We start from the raw sequence: 19,035 nt of genomic DNA, 5'->3' as shown, positions 1-19,035 counted from the left end.
AATTGCTCAAACTCTAAAATGAGTCATGTGTCTCAGAAATCAAAAGCTCAAATCATACAGTGTATACCCGGCGTCAAAGGAGATAGTGTTGTTATGTTTGAGCAGAGTAAAGTGATAAAACTTACACTATATGGCTGTAACTTCATATGTAAAAAAAAAAAAGACATAAGGGGAGTTTCAATCTTCTCAGTAACTCTGCATAAAATGTAAAAAATATGTCAAATGTTACATGTTTTATATGATATTAAGGCTACATTATCTTGACTTAGACATGTTTTTAAAGTTCTAGACAATGAACCACTGTTTTTATTTTATCCCAATACATGAAAACACAAGGATCCGGTAACAAGAAGCACTTGTTTTTACCGCATGTCAAGTAAATGATCTACTACAAACAAAGAAATGCCAAATTGATATTCTGCCTCAGACAAGCATTCACGTCAACACTATTTTTCATGCTTGACGGCTGAATAAATCCGCTCCTACATAGAATAAAGAATTGTTTTTCACCATGGCAAATGGAATCGATCAGCACAGTTGTTGACTCATTTCATTCACTCGTCTACACATAAACACACAAACACACACACACACACAATGACCCACCAGTACATAGAAACATGTGCAAACTTGTGCCTAAACACAAATCATTCCAACAACTCCGTCCCAAAAAACACACCAGCCAATCACAAGACAAATGGTCCATTTCAAAAAGAATCCATAGGAATGTGTTGCATCTTTAAAGGCACCTACTTTATGAAGAAAAGTAAGGAAATTAAACTTATTGACATGGAGTCATTAACATGTTGTGAGGTTTACACCGGCCTCTGTATTAGGAGATAACAGGAGTAACATAAAGGAAACAAAGCAGTGAACACCTGAGCAAGTTGAGCCCTTAACAAGAAGTAGAGGAGGCGATGGTTAAATTCCCCTACACTATATCGTACAACGGACTGAAATACTATTTTCTCGTCTTCTCTTTTCTCTTCACTAAAGTGACTTGATAGAATACTAAAAAGCTGAATAAAAAAACAAACATTTGGAATGTTTATAAATTTGTTTTAAAATAATCGAAGCAACTTAAATCTGTCCCTGGAGAAGCCAAAGTGCACGATGTTGGAGAGATGGGGGACAATTTCAAAATAAAACCCGTTTCATGGCTTTCATGTGTTACACTATAAACAATAAAGCACTGATCCACTATGAATTTGAAACCTATATTCTTATCTTAATGTTACAAACAACTTAAATTATGTCAAATGAAAAATATGCTGTTACACTGCCTATGTGATGTGAATTTCAGAACAAAAAAGTACAGTAGGTCTTTGCAAAAATATGACTTTGAATCCATGAAGGTGAAGCAGTGACTGGCTGTCTGTGTTTCGTTCAGTAGCTACTGCTTCATTCATCTCTTTTCAAATTGGGCCAAATACAGAACAGAACACAAAACGCCTCCATAGAGATTTTCCTTTTGTTATTTTCTGTGTTTTTTGGCATCTTGTGCTGGGCAGAATTTCGGTGTCTTTACAGGCAGTCGTACATGCGCAGGGTGCGCTCCAGTTGCTGGACAACACGCTGGTAAAAGGCTATCTGCTCCGTGAGGTAGGCCTGCATCATGTCTTTGAAGTCCACCTCTCGCTGCTGATGGAAGTGGCTCATCTCCGCCTGGAGGGCAAACCCGACCGTCCGGCAGCGTTTCCTAATGCCGTCGGCCTCGTCCTGGTCCATCTTCCCTTCGTCGGTCATCCTCTGGCTCTCTTTCACCTTGGCAAAAGCACCTGGGTCAAGAAAAAGATGTAGATACTTTAAAAAACTGTAACAGATTTAAGGTGGTTGAATCTGAACATTAGTTAAGGAGCCAGTTCACCCAAATGCCCAGAATTCAAGTCTGTCATTTCCCTCTGTGACCGTGGTGGATCTAAGACTGTTCAAAACCAGAGGCCAGGAAGGGACCACAATTTACACAGAGAGGCCAAGTATATGTCTAACATCCGTGCACAATACGTGATTCAGTAAATTCATTCCTTGGTAACTGTTTTAGCTCTATAGCTTTGAGCAAATCCACCCATCATTATATATATTCAATATATTGAAAATTGCTACTTGTTCATGCACACAGTGAATTTCAAAAAGCTTAGACAATTTAAATGATTAACAAATGTTCCTTTTATGTTAGTATTGATTTTAAGGGACTAGTTTATTGTAAACAGATTTCAGCTGGGGCCAGGGGTGGGGCCAGCACCCCTGGCCCCACCCCTGCATCCGCTCTTGCTCTGTGGTATGAGGTAATGCAGGTTGATTCAGTTGATGAGATTTCCATCAGGTTTCTGCTCCCACCCAAATTCCACGGAAATATTTACGATTCAGACAGAGCAGTTTGGTTTTGTTCCTGAAATTCTGGTGTATTTCCACTTCCACCTCCAATGAAATGCATATACAGTAGATTTCATTACCCTGGGAAAAAACTACACAGCAACATGTCTTAACAGGAACATTATGAGCTGGCTGGATGATTCACAGCACTTACTGCAAACAGGTGAAGTGCTAAAGGGATGATCCTGAACGACAGGGACAATGCTCTTACTGCTGATTGCTGCAACATTTTTCTAAATGTCATTTTATGCTTATTATTTCGTTGGGCTTTTTATTCAGTGAGGGGATGCAGGCATAAAACATAAAGAAAAACTTGACCTGGGTATTAGGAAAACCATAACTGTTTGAATGGCTGGATACTATTACTACTACGACTACTACTAAAACTACTATTGCATTGACTTGAAGAAAAAAACCTTGCTGTTTTTAGGGAATAAACAAGATGGCCAACCTCAAAATCTAGAAATAAGGCTGATTAACAGCACAGACCGTGTGCTGCTGGTGAGAGGAAAGCTGTAAAATGGGGTTTATAAGTTTTTTCTTGCTCTTTGGGTGGGGCTGTATTACAATATGATGTGCCATTTGAAAAAAACCGCATAATGTTATGCAAATATCGTCTCAGTAGAGCTCTGCAGTAAAGACCAGCACCAGAAGTGAACTACTGTGAAGCTGCACACTTTATAGGTAGAGCAGGGCCCGCAATTACTTTTTGTTTCACTGAATACCAAACGTCTGTTGAGACGAGGACAAGTTGTAACCACATTCACCCAGACTGATATGACATCACTTTCCAAGAGCAGGGCATAGCAGCCTGAGATGGTATGTGGCCACACCGCATTTCCCATCAGATTAGTGAGTCTGTCTCAATCTCAGCCGAAACCATGAGGCACACAGATTTGAGTCAGATAATCCAGCCGGCAGGACTAGTTCAGACAAGCTAGTCCTGCCTTTAACAGATCTGCTGCCGCGTTCAGGTATTATCCCTTAACTGTACCTGTGAGCTCACGCCGCCCTGGATTTCGGGCGGAATTCCTGGCAGAGGTCTGGGAAAGCATGAACAGCATTTCCAATCTGTTCAAGAGAGGAGGCGTGCAGACTTGAGTCTGTGGTGCTGACCTACATTTGTGTATTCTGTTTTCCACTAGAGCAGAATGTGCATCACCAGATAGCATGAATGTGGGACATAAAGGGAAAGAGCCTATGGTTGTGTGCATGGGAACGCAGAGGGGAATAATTGAGGGTGGGGGGGTTAAACATTTTTGGATCATCCAATGCAAAACCTCATCGCAAAGAAAGCTTGAAGGGCACCGTCTGTGCAGCTAAAAGTGACACAATATCTGACTAAAAATTCAACTTACAACATGAAACTTAACAGGATAAGTAAGGATAATGATTGTTCAGGTTTCTTAATTTGATTTGATCTGGTTACGCTGATGCAAAATCTCATCACTTGCGGCTAAATCTGCTTTCTGACATCTACAAAACACATGTTACAAAAAGAGAAACTGTAACAGAAGCTGTGTATTTTTCCTACTATTGTGCAAACCAATCGCTCTTTCCCACTATAGGGTTTCTGCTCCTTTTTGTTAAGTTAACAAATGGCCAGTGGTCTGGACAGTCACCAGATGTATTTATCTTGCCCGACCAGACCAGCTATACCACATGTTTTATGGTTCACGTGTGAGAGCTTCATGCGTCTGTGCTGGGTAGATATCACTCTGAGGGGGATTGAGAGGAGTAGGAAGTGGTAGAGGGCGCAGATGAAAGGAAAATGTCAATCTAAGCTTTTGCTAAAATAAACAATTGAATTAGCAAAGAGACTGGACTCAATTTGAATGATTTAAGCACAATGTCTCAAGCGCATTGCTCAAGGGCAGTTGGGGTTTGTCCAAATCCATTTTTTGCGAGTTTAACGGTGGAAAAAATGTCAATGCAGCAGGAAAGTGGTTTAAAATTGTTGTATTTAGTACCATAATTAAAATGTGTTATGGGTGTAGCCAATCAGAGGGCCATCTCTCATTCCCTTTAAAAGCCAGGTGGGGTTGGAGATTGGCAGATTTTCCATTATCCAAACTTTTATGATGGAACAGAGGTCTCCTTTTAAAATGCTCGCATTTGTTCTTGTTCTACACAGACTGCACATCCGAACATTAGCACAGAGCAGTTTAAAGACCAGTGTGTCGGATTTAAATGTATTCTCAAACAGGAGTCAGGCCTCTTTAGGTGAAACTAGTATAATACATCTGTTGACTGCTTGTCTCAGAATTTTGACAGGAGATGTTAATATTAAGAAGTCACATGCAGCGCGACTTAATTCCTCTGGGTAGCTAGTAAGCTGAAACAACATTTAAATGTCAGATTGGATTTAGGTAAAAGTCCCTGGCCATGGGCTGTGTTGTGCTCATTAGAAAGTTATAAGCCTTTTTTTTTTACTTCTTCCATCAATAATGATCACATTTCCAAACCAAAGGACGTTTTATGTAACTGTTTTATGACCTGTCGTGTGCGAGACACAAATGTTCCCTGTAGCGGTGGAATAGAATAACCAGTTATGCGAAAGGCTGCTTATTGCTTCACAATCCTCTTGAGGTGATTGAGTTTGTGTGGCTGTGAAACAGTAGCGGGCTAACACGTGAAAGCACAGCCACGAGAATGTGATGACTTCACTGCTGCACGGCAAAACCACTAAACACCCACATTTTTCCTGCAGCAGTTGGAACTGGGCTAAATTTCTCTCTTGCAAAGTAAAAAAGGAGAGAGATTATTGTTGCAAGACATTTTCTAATCCGAGAATATGCGCAACAGTTTGGTGAATAAACTTTGGAGAGCTGTGCATTAAAATACCAGAATACAGTCTAAGTTGAAATAGTGAACGTCTGAAATCCTTAAACTGTTCAAACACTAAGAAGAGAACTAAAGCTGATTTCAGACGTGCACTGAAGTCCAGATACTTTTCCTGTCTGCCTGCCCCCCTCCCCCGGTAAAATGTCTGGAAAATGTTTAAGTGAGTCAACGTGAGATTACAGCAGGAAGATGCCTGGAAAATTTAGTGAGCGAGTGGGCGTGTTGATGACGTTTTGTATGTGATGGGCGCAGAACTGGAAGAATGCAAATATCTCAGGATAAAAAAAAAAGTTGCCATCAATATAAAATATGCAATTGAAATGTTGAATAGGAAAGACAACAGCATTTGAGAGCTTTCGGTGGTAAAGGCCGATTAGTTGTAAACAAACAAGGGGAATTTATATGTCATGTTCTACCTCCTGCATGCGGTACCCACGACGACTTGGCCAACCCGGACAATCTGTAAAGGTCTGGACAAAATTATTGAAAAATTTTCCAGAGTTCCCATCTTCAATAACCATTCTTGAATTTCTCATTTCTCTGTAAAATAATCTCTCTGGGAATCTGGAATGACGACTTCAGCAAAGGGAGGCAATAACGTGACTGAGTACGATTAGTGGATGTTAAATCAACAGAGACATTTTCAAACTGAGGACAAATGCTGCTTGTCACCACTAAACACTGAGCCTGAGGAGAGGGCAGTGAGTGTGTGAGTGTGTGTGAGGGCTGACGTCTGTGTCAAGCAGTGCAGTGAACTGATGAGATATTTGTTCATTGTTGAGCCCTCAAAAATGTGAATGAAAACAGAAGGGAAACCCTGAATCATCTGTTAGGAAAGATGTGTTTTCTTTTCTTGTGTCCAAAAACAGAAAATGTTCAACAGCAAATAGTCACGCACACATCTTACAGGAAGTGGTTAGTTGATGAACATTTTTTTGTCTGTACTTTGCCGTTTCAACCCCCTGACATTTCATTCACGAAGAGGTAACAATCTAGCTAGCAATCAGTTAACTATATTAAATGCTGGGCTTGTTAGCTGCATGCACTCACTGATAGGACGATATGTTCACAAATATCCTACTGAGGACCCCGTCATTCCAGCTCACTAAGACCACCTCTGTCCTGGGCTGGATACACTGCGAAGGCCGATTCAAGTGTGAAGGTCTGGTCTACAGAGGCTTTCCATGATTGGCATAACCAGCTCATCCCGCCCTTATCGCTGTTGCCTAGCAACAGAGCTAAAGTTGGACACTCCGAGAAAGTTTTGGACGTCTTGACGCTTACTCGCTGCGCCCCTACCTCTTTGAAAGAAACTTTGTCAGTGACATACAATGAATCCTTGGATAGGTTGGGCCAGGAAGGATACACTCGTTGGAGACTTAATTTCTCTGGGAATAAAAGATGCATTTGTCAGTCGTATTTGAAGGAGCCTCTGAAAGTGGATGGACGCAATAGGTCTTCAAATGTAGCCTTGAACAGACACAGACACTGAAATTTTGCTGCTAAATTTTGACACTGTACATATTGGTGATATTTATGATGGAAAGACAGCCCTGCTGACATTTAAGCTTAATGAAGGGGTGGAGACAAATGGAGTAAAGCAAAGGAAAGGTGAGCAGAAGAACTGAATACAGAGAGGGGAGGGAAGAGAGAAGCGAAGAGACAGTAAGAAAACACAGCTCAAAGAATGCACAGCAGGGTCAGAGGGACTTTGCAGTAACTGCCAGCTTTTAAAGTGGGCCTTAAAAGCCTGGAGGATACACAAACGTAAAAAAACCTGCTAAGTAGGCTAACAATTATACTGTTTACAGCAGCCAACAGACACACACTGATCAAAACAGCTGAAGTTCATGTCCAATGCTGCTCACAAACAATTTGAACTGCCTCAAATATTCCTATGTCCATTTATCTTCCTCTAAATTTGACTCTTTTATTCTAAATTACTTCAGGGATGAGGAATGTTCAAAACAGAACCACCCTCTCTGGTCCTGCACGGAGAATCAGTTACCAGAAATGTTGAAGCTGTGTTCAGACCACTTCCTCAGCACACTCCGTTCTACTTTGGGCTCCTCCACTACATTTTTGACCATATGACGACAGCAGCTACACACAGAAATAATAAGACCTGAAGCTTCTGATTGCTCCAAAGATCAAATTAAAGCCATGCAAAGAGAGAGAGAGAGATGTTCAACAGATGTTCATTTAAGAAGAATCTGCTCTAAAACTATTTCATCCTTCACGTTTACACAGATGGTGTTATAAATCTGTGTTTGTTATCAGACATGTTGCCCTCATGATGTATTTGTTTATCAAGTGGGGTTTTGCTAAGCACCGATCACGAAGGTAAGTACAGTTTATTACAACTCCTAATAACCTAATCGTGTTTATCTCACATTGTTCCAGAGAAAAGGCTTTAATATAATCTCTTTCTCAGCTCAAGTTTCCTGTGTTTGTATGAGAATGGGTGTTGTAAATCACACGTTGGAATGAATGTGGATTTCCAGCTGACATCTGGAACAAAATGACCAACTTTATATGTTTTGAGTCGGCTTTTCAAACTAAGCCCAAGCAGCAAAAATCTGTTGCGGTCTAACAGGAAAAGAAAAATAAATGACCATAAGTTTGTAGAACTTAATTTGTTATGATTTTAGTCTCTTGTTGTTTTGTCCTGAAATCCATCCAGGTCCCTGCTTCCTGTTCTACTCCCGAATGAGCCATTAACAAGGGCTATTTAACAGTGTCAATGCCTTTGATACATAACAGACGCATCGTTTCCTCAGTGTGTTTGCCCTGAAATATTTTTCTCATTAAATCTTTTCCTTGAGAGGCCGCGATGGTTTTAAAGAAGTGCAGGATGTTCCTATTCATTTGTTTAGCTCATCAGGAATATATTTTTCTCTTGACGCAGGGATTTGATATCCAACCTCAACTGACGCATCTACCTACACGTCCGTAAGTGACTCATGTTTATCCAGAACCGTTCATCTTATTGGCTTCCCACTTGGCATGTGTATTGTTAAGGGCCCAAGGAAGGGCGGTGTTGAATTTGGTGGGATTTGGATACGCAACACTTCAATATTAATAAGCTTTGAATAAACATGCGACCAGTGCTCTGTAGCAGCGGCGGCGGCTTGGACAACAGTCACATTCACTGCAGACCACAACTGATTCTCCTGTTCAGGGTTATTTCGTTCTGAGTCACGCTTTACTGAACTTTTAAAAAACAGGTGAACAGCTCTTTGTGGAGCAGCTTCAGGGATCTGTGGACTGAGTCCCACAGCCAGACTTTACTCGCTCCAGCTCCATCACTGCAGGTCCCTTTACAGTTCCAGAAAGAAAACTGCAAGCAGCATCACCACAGGCCAAACAAACAACCCATTCCACACAGGCCTTTTTTTTCTGAGCAGACACTGCACTAGTCCTACAAAATGAAGACTTGGTGAAATCACAAACACAACTTTTAGGATTGCTTAGAAATGCTCACACAACCACAACGTGACAGATGAGAATAACAATGCTCTGCTCTGAGGGATGGCATCTCTATGCCAACAACAGGCATCTTGGGAGTGTTACCATGGCAGCAGTTACAACTGGTGGACAGATGCTTTCTGACGTTTAAAGCTCCATTTCTTCCAGGAAAAACAGAATCAAGTCAGAGTCAGTCTCAGCTTGAGGCTATTTTGGCTCCACTTTAGTCGCACCAGAGGTAGAAATGTTCCTATCGCAATATACAGAGCCACCACAACATTTAACCTGTGAGCTAAAACAAACATGAACAAATATACATGAATAGACATGAATACAAAATATGGATGAGTAAACGTCTATTTTCCATTAATTAATTTCATTGCATGCACTTTGAGAGTCAAGCAATCATTCCATCCTCCCATCCATGCTTCCTTCCTTCCTTCCTTCCATCCATCCAATCAGTGTCTTAAAACTGTGGGAAAAAACCAGAGCGCAGACGGGAACAGCCACAGAGAAAGTGGCAGCAAACCATTGACAGAAACCCCCAGCTGGCCTGGTTGGCTCCAGCTGTGGGGGTGAAAGAGCAAACCATTGAGCTGACATGTCTTACTAAAAATAGCAGCACATTAATGCAGTTTTAATTGATTTCAGGGGCCATTAAAAAAATAAATAATAATAACTATACTTGCTACAGTGTGACTTTACAATAAGGGGCTGTGTTGATGTGGCTATTGGTGAGATTTTGAAAAACAATCCAGGAAATCCCGTATTAGCAGAGACAGGGAAAGTGCGACACAAATAAAAGGCGACAAAAATGAAATGTGTTATCGTGAGTAAAACTGGGGATTTTTCTGCGTTTGAACATTGTTGAGAACATTTTGAATAATAAAGAATAAGATTCAACAAAATACATAAGCTAGGTCTAGTTATTTGGGGGATATTTCAATGAATTCTTGTTAAATAGACTACATTTAAACACTTTAATACAAGATACATGTATGTGGATTTGGTATTGCACTGTTTTTCTTTATTTGCAAGCTTCATCACCTGCTTTGTTTATGTTTGAGTCAATATGTGGTTTTTCGAGTGGAGGACGAGGGAAGCTGTGGTGGTAAAAACCAACTTCTTGGAGACATCTGTAATCTGTGAAACAGCAGCGCACTGGGCCAACACCGACAGGAATGCGGAGGCATTTGGATAGACAGTGTGTGCGAAGACCAGGGCCCAGCCTGTGTCAAGATTTATGAGAAGCAAACAGGAGGGAGAAAACGTTTGCTCTCAAAAGTCACCACCCTCAGCAAAGAGGACCGAGGCAAACACAATAACATACAATCAACATTCAAAAGCGGCCATAACTGGGAAACTGCACGTCCCTGAAACTCAGAGCATGCTTTCATTAGCCTGCACTCCCAGATTGCAGCTTGTGTACCTGCTGACAATGTGGTATTTTCTTGTTTTTTGTAACCAGCATATGGAATGTTAATCTGGAACATGCCTGACTGTTCATATAAAACACGCCACATGCTCTGGTCACTAAACTAAACTACATAGAGAACTTAAAAAACACACAAAGAGACATCAGTGTAGCATGTTTAGGCAAAATCCCCAAACTTCAAGTTAGGCAACCCTTTGTTATCAGAGCAGATAAAAGGGGTAATTTGAACACAGATTTTTTTCAGAGTTGGCAACAGCATATCTTTTCCTTCTAGCTGATACTACATGTGGTTTTGTAATGTGTTGCCATATGGGGGACAACTCACCTCGTGGCCAGATTTAGGTCTGGCTGGCGAGCTGGAGGCATCCCCAGGGATCTAGCTCATTCTCAAACTGAATAAGGATCTGGTGAGGATCACAGAGGGTTTTATCCCACTGTCAGCAACAGCTAAAGGGGGCGTTAAGACAAGCGCTGCACTTTCTACACCGACAAAATGAGTCAGGACTAAAGGAGAACAGATAAAATCTGGGGCTTTTTATGCAGGGAAATACACAGACTTTCACAACTTTTGCTTTGGTTTTATGTCATTTAAAACCTTGTACTTCAAGATTTTAAACTGTACTTATTCTTGTGGGGCCTTTTCTAGCTCAGCCACAACTACAAGTTTAATTGATTGTTGAAACTCATCCGCAACAATGTAACAATTGGTTTTGCTTTGTTTTCCCTCAACATATCATTCTGCAGATACAGACCTCATGCAGAGCCAATTCATCAGCTTTTTTTTGATCATATCAGAGTGATACCCACACTGCCAGGAGGGCTGGTTTCCCTGTATTGAGTTCCCTTTTGTGACCATTGAAAGCTTCAAGAGGTGGTTTTGTCCCATTAGTCGGTTGTGGCCAGGTACAGAATCTGTGATATCTGCTTTGCTGCCTCATGTTCCAGTTCCAGTTGCTGTCAATGTGGTCTTACTACCAGAGGATTCACATTTAATGTTTAAGTCTAGATTGATTCCAGACCAGCACAGCACAGTTAAAACTTTAGTATGGTCTTTCAAATTAAATACTCTTTACTAAAAAGTGTACAACGCAGGGTTGCAGTTGTTGCCAGCCTTGTTCACATCTGCCTTTTTACCCAAAAGCCTCAGAGAGCCTTTATTTTAACACAATGAGATGAAATTAACCCTTCAGATCGACACTTTCAATTGTATTTAAATGAGATCAAGGTCTAACTATGGGATTTGCTCTGGCACCGGTTCAAAGTTCTGCTCTCGCTATTGAAACCAGGGCAGCATCACAGACAGACAGCTCTGATATGGCCGTCTTTAGAGGATAACAGGAGGGGAGAGGTGAAAAGAAGCAGACAGATGTGAAGAGAGGTGAAGCTTTGGTGTCAGACTGATTAGCAGTTTGAGCAACAACAGGACACAAGAAAATGGAGAGAAAAATGTATGGACACCCTGAAATTTTTATTTATTTTTTATTTATCAAGGCCACATGTAGTCATAGCACGGCCACATTTCTGCAGATCACATGTTCTCCAGGATTCAGGGTTATGACAGTGTCTATAGACCTCAGTGAAAGAGAAACAAGCAATGAAGAGCTGAGGAGGAGGAGGAGATGGAGGAGGAGAAAGAGAAAGAGGAGGACACCGGAAAAGGTTGACCTCAGTTCTGCGTGTTGCGAGTGTTGCCACAGCTGTATCTGGTTCAGCAGAACACAAGTCACATAAAGGGGGAGTTTTGTGGACCGGAAAGGAACCCAGCAGAGGGAAAAGGTCTCTGCCAGGTCAAAAACACTACTGCTCATCCTCCTCCAGTAGACTATAAATATAAACACTTGATATAATAGTTATTAATATTCTTAACAAGCTAATAAGGTGTTGAGAGGAAGACTTTGTTACTTCTGGACAGACCGAGCGAGGCTAGTTGTTTTGTCCTGCTTGCTGTCTTGGCGCTAAGCATCTCCCAGCACAAGGTTCATATTTACTACAAAGGCATGCTAATAATAACAATCCTCTCATCGAACTCTCGACTAGAAAGATAATAAATATATTGCTGTAAAAATAACTTTTCAGATGCTGCACAAAAACACTTAGTGTTAAACTGCCAATAGGCATACACATTTAGCCACACACTGGAATCCTTCAGGTTTCTGTTGTAGAGAAACTTCCAATTCAAGGTAAGGTAAGTAAGGTAAACAGAAGACAGAGGCTCTGCAAAGGTATCTGCTGTGTAGAAAATAGCACCAAAACATTGGCAATTCGTCGCCAGGCGTTGGATAATTTCGAGTCTCTAATGAATTTCACTCTGATGTCTTTGGAATGTGGAAGGAAGCTGGGGTACCCGGAGAAACCTCCCCCAGAGGAGAGAACATGGAAACTCCACAGAGAGGCTGCTGCCAAAAGAGGGATTTAAAGCAACAAACTTCTTGTTGTAATGAGGAACAACTTAATCATGCTAACTTCCTCATTTCCAAAGACCTATTTCAGTCATAAATCAAAAAAGGATGGCCTCAGATGCCTCTACTAAGGGAAAACAAAGTATCTGATATATATCCTTACTCTTGACAACCCATTGACAGGCTAGAACAAAGTATAGCTTAGCAGCAAAAGCAAAATTTCACTTGTGATAGCAAAAACCCATTGAAATGCAGACATATGCTTTCCCCTTTTTCCTTTTTACCCATAAAGTGAGACAATGAACTCTGTGAAGACATTGTGGCTTCAAGTCTTACATCTTAAAGACTGAAAGTAAATGCTAACACATATAGCAAGATAAGAGTCATAAAGCCAGAAGATATTACTCATCAAAGCAAAACAGACTGAGTTACAATATTCCCGTTTTTTTAGAAGTTACATGTTGTTTCTTTTAAGAATGAACTAACTAAATAAAAGCTCTTGACATAAATCTAATGAGGTAGTAAATATTTTTTACTTGTGCTATTCGCCTCAGTAAATCTCACTCGAATGAAGGTAGATGGGATATGCTACAATCATTTCAAAAATTAAAAATCTGATGCAATATTTCTGCAAATCAAACTGAACTATATCTAAATGACCTGACCTCACTGGGGCCGATTAATGATATCCATATTTCATGACTTGACTGTACCCTCTGTGAGGGCCACCTGCTTGAAGTAGATGATAACATGTCCCAGCAGCATGAGTCCTCATAGCTGGCAGCCGTCTCCTTCCTCCTGAACTAACAAGGTTAACAACGGATAAGGCTTGAAGAGCTGTACACCTAAGGGGAATTAATACTTCCCCATGTGGTTTATGAAAATCAGCCACTGCAAACAGGAACGTGACAGAGTCGTGTTCCAGTTACAGGACAATGGCATATTTTAATGATTTCAGTTTATGATTGAAGACCGTTATGTTAATATGAGGGAGACAAATAAGCCATTGATTCTAGTGGTGGTACATGTACAAGAGTTTTCAGCCAATGTTATCATCATCATGCTATCATTCCCAAACACTGATAATTGCAAACAGGTTCTTGTAAAGTAATGTATGATTTTTGAATTAGGTTTTTAGAGATAAATATGGTGGGGAAATCAGGGACAAGAGTAACCTGTAAAACCTAGGGACAGTATGATAATGAATAATATTATTTGGCATTACGATTGCTACAGCATTTCTTGATGACAGAACCACAGCAGTGATAATAAAGATGTCAACAAGTTGTCTCTAAGAACCATCAGATTAAAATACCACAGGAATGGAAGCACCCAGGAATGGAAAGCTAAATTAATTTATATAACGGGGATTTTAAGGATTACAACTTTATATACTGCTTAATGTTTACTACATGATTATGTTATACTTTACTAACAATTGGCTCAAATGAGATACATGATGTTTTTTTCAGTTTTCCTTTCCTCTATCGTGTTATTTAGGTTTTTTTTTAGGGTTCATACAGAGACAGGAGCTAAAACCAAGTTTTTCAGAAAGAAGCTGAAAAGAGGAGCTGTAGCAATGAACAGTAAGAGGAAAGTGATAATCCTTTTCAAATGATGAAACTGAATATGAGCATAATGTCTTATTTGAGAACACTTAAAACCTATTGAACAAACCAAAACACTGACTAAGGTTAAAACGTTTAGTACAACCTGATAACATGAGTCTTCTTCTTACTGCCCTGTCCCCACCACTCCTTGCCAGTGATACTCTGGTGTGTTTGTCACATCATGGCTGCTACTTGTATTATTCCACAACAACAAAGCTCTGGGCTCCTCTTGTCTCATCAAATTTTAAAGCGAACCAAGTGGAACCTAAGGTGAACTCCCACAACAACCAAAAACAAACCCATTTCAAATGTAATATTAATGGCAGCTTTGTTAAATCCCTACTTAACGTCAATATTTGGGTAATACTGAGTTCTCTAATGGCAGTAGGTAATATAAGGGTGACACCCAAGCCCTAGAAGCACACAGTTTACTTTGTATGTACTTAGGGGGATATTGAATATTACACTGGTATGATTTTTCTGTTGAGAACAGTATCTTTATCTTAAATCATTGTTTTATTGACTTCATATTATGACCAATATATGGTTACCGCCCAGCAAGTGATGAAGAAATGATTTGTCTAATACTCCACCTTCTCTTCACCGACATGTTTGCACAGGTTATCAAAGTCCATCGTTCTTATGAAAGTATGTGAGAGAGCAATAATGTTGGAGTGTGTGTGTGTGTGCGTGCATATGTGTGTGTGTCTGTGTGTCAAGATAGGTGGGGTTCAAGGAGGTGATGCAAAAGGCCTCAGGAGATGCAATCAAAGACTATGACCTAATATTTTATCCCAGACTGACACATCAAGTGTGTGTGTGTGTGTGTGTGTGTGTGTGTGTGTGTGTGTGTGTGTGTGTGTGTGTGTGTGTGTGTGTGTGTGTGTGTGTGTGTGTGTGTGTGTGTGTGTGTGTGTGTGTGTGTGTGAATGGAGATTCTGGAGGCAAAAACCTAACCTAATCTTTCAACCGTGGCAAAATAAATAACACAAGCTGAGAAACACAACATAATCATGGGCGATCCGCTTGGTCTGATCCCATTAGCAGACACTTTGTATATTATCCTTAACTGCAACTGATGCTTTTGCAACACTTTCCCAAAGAAGTTTCTGCTTGTCACGTTACAACAACATGTAGGACAAGCCGATACATAATTTCTCTTGTTGAACACTTGTAATGGGTAGTTGTGTCTGAGCATTAAGGTTCAATGATAAACTGCTAAAACCCTGAGGACATCCTCTATTAAATTAATCTATCCAGTGCCTGAGTGATGTGACATGAAAACATCAGTATTGGCCCAGATGGTTGGAAAGTTATCACTTCGTAATTTTAAATGCTGAGCTGATGGGGGTTATATTCAGTTGGAATATGAATGTACTTGCAGGAAAGACAAACAGATGGGCGGCTGGGGATACATCCAAACATCTGTAGTGGACGTTGATGTCATCATTATTCAGGTTTTTTTTTACCATTTTAGAACTTTTCTGCACACACATTAGGAAATCAGAGAAATCCCTCACAAACTGACACAAGTAATGGGAAGGCTCATTACGACTGGTAATGAGCCTCCCCATTACTTGTGAGAGGCGGTGGACTAGTGGCAGAAACTTGGACTATGGGCAGAAAAGGTCTCTGGTTCGTCTCTGGGTCGACTCCAAAACAACAAAAAGACGAACCTGGATTGATCGGTCCAAAAAAAATCCAAGAGGATTCTCTCTACCCTGTCTAGTGCCCCTGAGCAAGGCACCTTACTCCCCTAACATCTGCTCCCTGGGTGCCGTACACGGCTGCCCACTGCTCTGTGTGTCTGGCACCAGATGGGTTAAAAGCAGAGGTTAAATTTCCCCTTGCATGAGTGTGCCTGTGCATGTCTGTGCACGTGTGTGGGATAAATAAAATGTATCTTAATCTTAATTACCTTTCTGTAGATGAATAATGTCGGGGAAGTTGGCCAGCAGGCCTTGGTAGAGCGACAGCTTGTCCAGCATTTGGAAGAGGTCATACTTAGGTTGCTCTGCAAACAACTCTCCAATGTTCTCGTAGGTGCGGCCTGTATGGGAGATGGCGTTGTTGAGGGCGTCTGAGCTGTGGGGGGGGTCCAGCATGAAAGCCTGGCTGATGGACTGGAAGGCATTTCCCAGCCGCTGGAACTCCTTCCTGAACCCACCCAGGTGTTTACGCACCAGCTCCGAGGCAACATGTGTGAGCTGCAAAACACTGTCGTCCATTTTTTTAGCAAAGGACTTGAAGGTGTCCACCCGCTCCTCTACATCCTGAAGGTCCTGGTGCTCGTTGGGGATCTGGAGGGTCAGCATGAAATGGGCGCCCACCAACTCGTCCTTCTCCGCCCGTCTCTTTCCGAGTTTCCACTGTTTGTCGTCAGCGCACATTAGAAAGTGCTCAAAGCCTTCATACTGAGAGAGGACCGGGTGACTGGTCATGTGGTTCATCCACAGAACCAGTCGTCTCTTGCGCTTCTCGATGAAGTCTTCCTCAAACCTCCCCGTGGCCTGCTTTTCAGGCAGGTGAGGCACAGAGATCACAGTGAACTTGTGCAGTAAGCGGTTGTACAGCCAGTCAAAGTGTTTGTAGCGTCTGTAGACGGGACGCCCTGTGTGGCTCGGCGTGACCCGGTAAGAAATGTAGGTCTTGATGCCCTTGAACTTTGTCTGTTTTATGGGGTCTTCAATTGAGCAGGCGAAAGGTTGTGGGCTTGCCTTCCACAGGGGTCCCGTAGGACCCATGTCGATGGTGTATGACTCAGCTATCTTTGCCATCATGGGTACATCGCCCAGAACAAAGGCTTCCACCCCTGAGCGGACAAAGCTGGAAAATCGATTCAAGTTCCTGCCCACCATACTGCCTTTCCTGGAGCTGGAGATGCTGTCCTGCCGCTCCATGTGTGGTTTGGGCCGGTAGTGTACATTAGGGTTGTTGGACAGTGGGCTTTGATGGGCATGTCCATTGGCCCCAGGGCTCCTTGAGTAGTCTGCATCCTCCACCACTGTGGACCTGTCATCCCAGTCGTCCCAGTCGTCATCTTCGTCGTCATCAAACGACTGCTGCAGATGAGGAGGGGTGATGGGAATGGAGTGGATATAGGACGAGTCCTTTCCCAGAGAGCCTGCTGGGCTGATGGAGCAGTCGGTCACATTGGAGTTTGAGCGAGTGCGAATGATTTCCACGTAAGACGCTGGGAAGAGACCCCTCTCCCCCCGGCTGTTCTCCCCCTTGAACCAGCCGTCCACTGACTTCTCATCGAAGATGACCAGCTCCTCGCTCTCCTGGATGCTGATCTCCTCTTTGTTTTCACTTTGGAAGGTGTAGATGGCTTTGGCTTTCACTGACATGGTGATACTCAAGTTGGTCCCAAACCACACAATTCTACACGCACATAGTGCCTAGATTATACTGATGCTCCTGTGTGGATGCATGCTGTGTGGGAACCTTCTGACACAAGCTCACTGTAATATTGAAACTAGTCTCAAATTACATGGCAGCTGTTGGATCAGGTGTGCAGCGGCACTATGACCTTTATGTAACTTTAATGATGTGCAACTTTAGAAACACAGCAGAAGTGAAGAGTTTTGTAAAACTAACAACAGTCTGAAATATATACCCACTGTGACCGCTAGCATCCTCAGCCCATCGAGGCTGTCGCTCTATTGTCCTTAAATCTATTGTGTTTAAATATCCAACAGTAAGTTCAGGCTGCAGAGGCTCGACAATACATCCACTCCCTCACGACAGGGAGACTCGCTGCCTCATCTCGCATCAGAAACTCAACAGGTTCAGAAAACAAAGCTGGTTTCTGCAACAATCTCCTCGGTGGTTTTTAATCCTCCCGAAGTGGACAGCAGCGTCACGTCGCTCCCAGAATCCCCCGGACACTTGCTGCTCGTTAGCGGAGCCTAGAAAGGATCCGCGGTGAAAATATCTCCAGGACAAAGTGGCCCGGCGTGAGAGGAACCGCAGGGATGAGTAATGGCATCCCTGAGCTCCACATTCTCTCAAACTCGCTGCGTTTTCCTCGTAAACAGGTTCCTGCGCATCTCCGGGCGATCCTGGAACATTTCACTCCGGAGCAGGAATCCGCAGCGATCAGGTCCCACAGACGATCCACACGCCGGGATGTTTTTCTGGGTTTTAGTCCTCAGCGCCGCAACAAAGTAACTCTTTCCATGACGTGAGGCTCGAACAACTGAAGAAAGCAAGTTCGCTTTTTTCTTTTTTTCATCAGCCCCTTTATAGTCTGCAGAAGAGGAGCGAATGGCTCAGCAGCGCCCCCTACAGGAGACAAAGGGGAAACGCACAACACCAAGATTCAACCCATCCATCATTAGGTGGATAGAATAATAATGGTGGTAATAAAAACGTATTACAAATAAGAATGATTATAATAATAACATCAGGATCATCATCATTATAAGTACATTTACAAAGTTCATATATTCCTTTCAAGAAGCAGCAAACTGCTTCACACGAAAACAAAAACATTGACCATCACACCACGGCTATACTTCATGTTCTTCACAGATATTCCTTAATTTAACATAAGATGATAGATTTCAGCATGACATTTTGTTTGTATACTGTATTGTCATGTCATGTAAATGCACCTCAGAGTGATACGTGAATAATTAATAGAGTACATAAGTACAATTTTTTTAATTTTCTTTTTTGTGCTACTTTTTATCTCGACTACACTTTATTTTACTCCACTTTGTTCATTTAAGAGTTCTGTTTACTCTTCAGACTAACTTTTAACATACACAGCACACAACAGCCCAGCATAACAAGTCAAGCATGTTTACTTTTGATACTTTAATAACTCTTTTACTTGAAGGTAACCGTGTCCCCCTAAATGCTGATCATATTTGGAACTGTAATTTTAACTTTAAAGGAT

General features: G+C 41.8%; 1 protein-coding gene across 1 annotated transcript; it reads right to left on the bottom strand.

Annotated features, from left to right (window-relative positions):
- Positions 1-308: 308 nt before the first annotated feature.
- Positions 309-18,274, bottom strand: snx33 (sorting nexin 33). Its single transcript, XM_061075874.1, has 2 exons — positions 16,048-18,274; positions 309-1,778 (listed from the first exon to the last, which is right to left on the bottom strand). Exons 1-2 carry the CDS (start codon positions 17,477-17,479, stop codon positions 1,525-1,527), a joined length of 1,686 nt encoding a protein of 561 aa, XP_060931857.1. The 5' UTR covers positions 17,480-18,274; the 3' UTR covers positions 309-1,524.
- Positions 18,275-19,035: the final 761 nt, after the last annotated feature.

The sequence above is a fragment of the Limanda limanda genome, chromosome 8 (assembly GCF_963576545.1).
Source record: "Limanda limanda chromosome 8, fLimLim1.1, whole genome shotgun sequence".
Lineage (NCBI taxonomy): Eukaryota > Metazoa > Chordata > Actinopteri > Pleuronectiformes > Pleuronectidae > Limanda > Limanda limanda.
The sequence above is the reverse complement of the archived record's forward strand: the minus strand, read 5'-3'. Positions and strand labels throughout refer to the sequence as shown.

Coding starts and splice junctions, on each gene's coding strand:
- snx33 (XM_061075874.1), bottom strand. CDS start 17,479: ATGTCAGTGAAAGCCAAAGCCATCTACACCTTCCAAAGTGAAAACAAA. Junction 1,779..16,047: donor CATTATTCATCTACAGAAAG/GTAATTAAGATT, acceptor TTCTTGACCCAG/GTGCTTTTGCCAAGGTGAAA.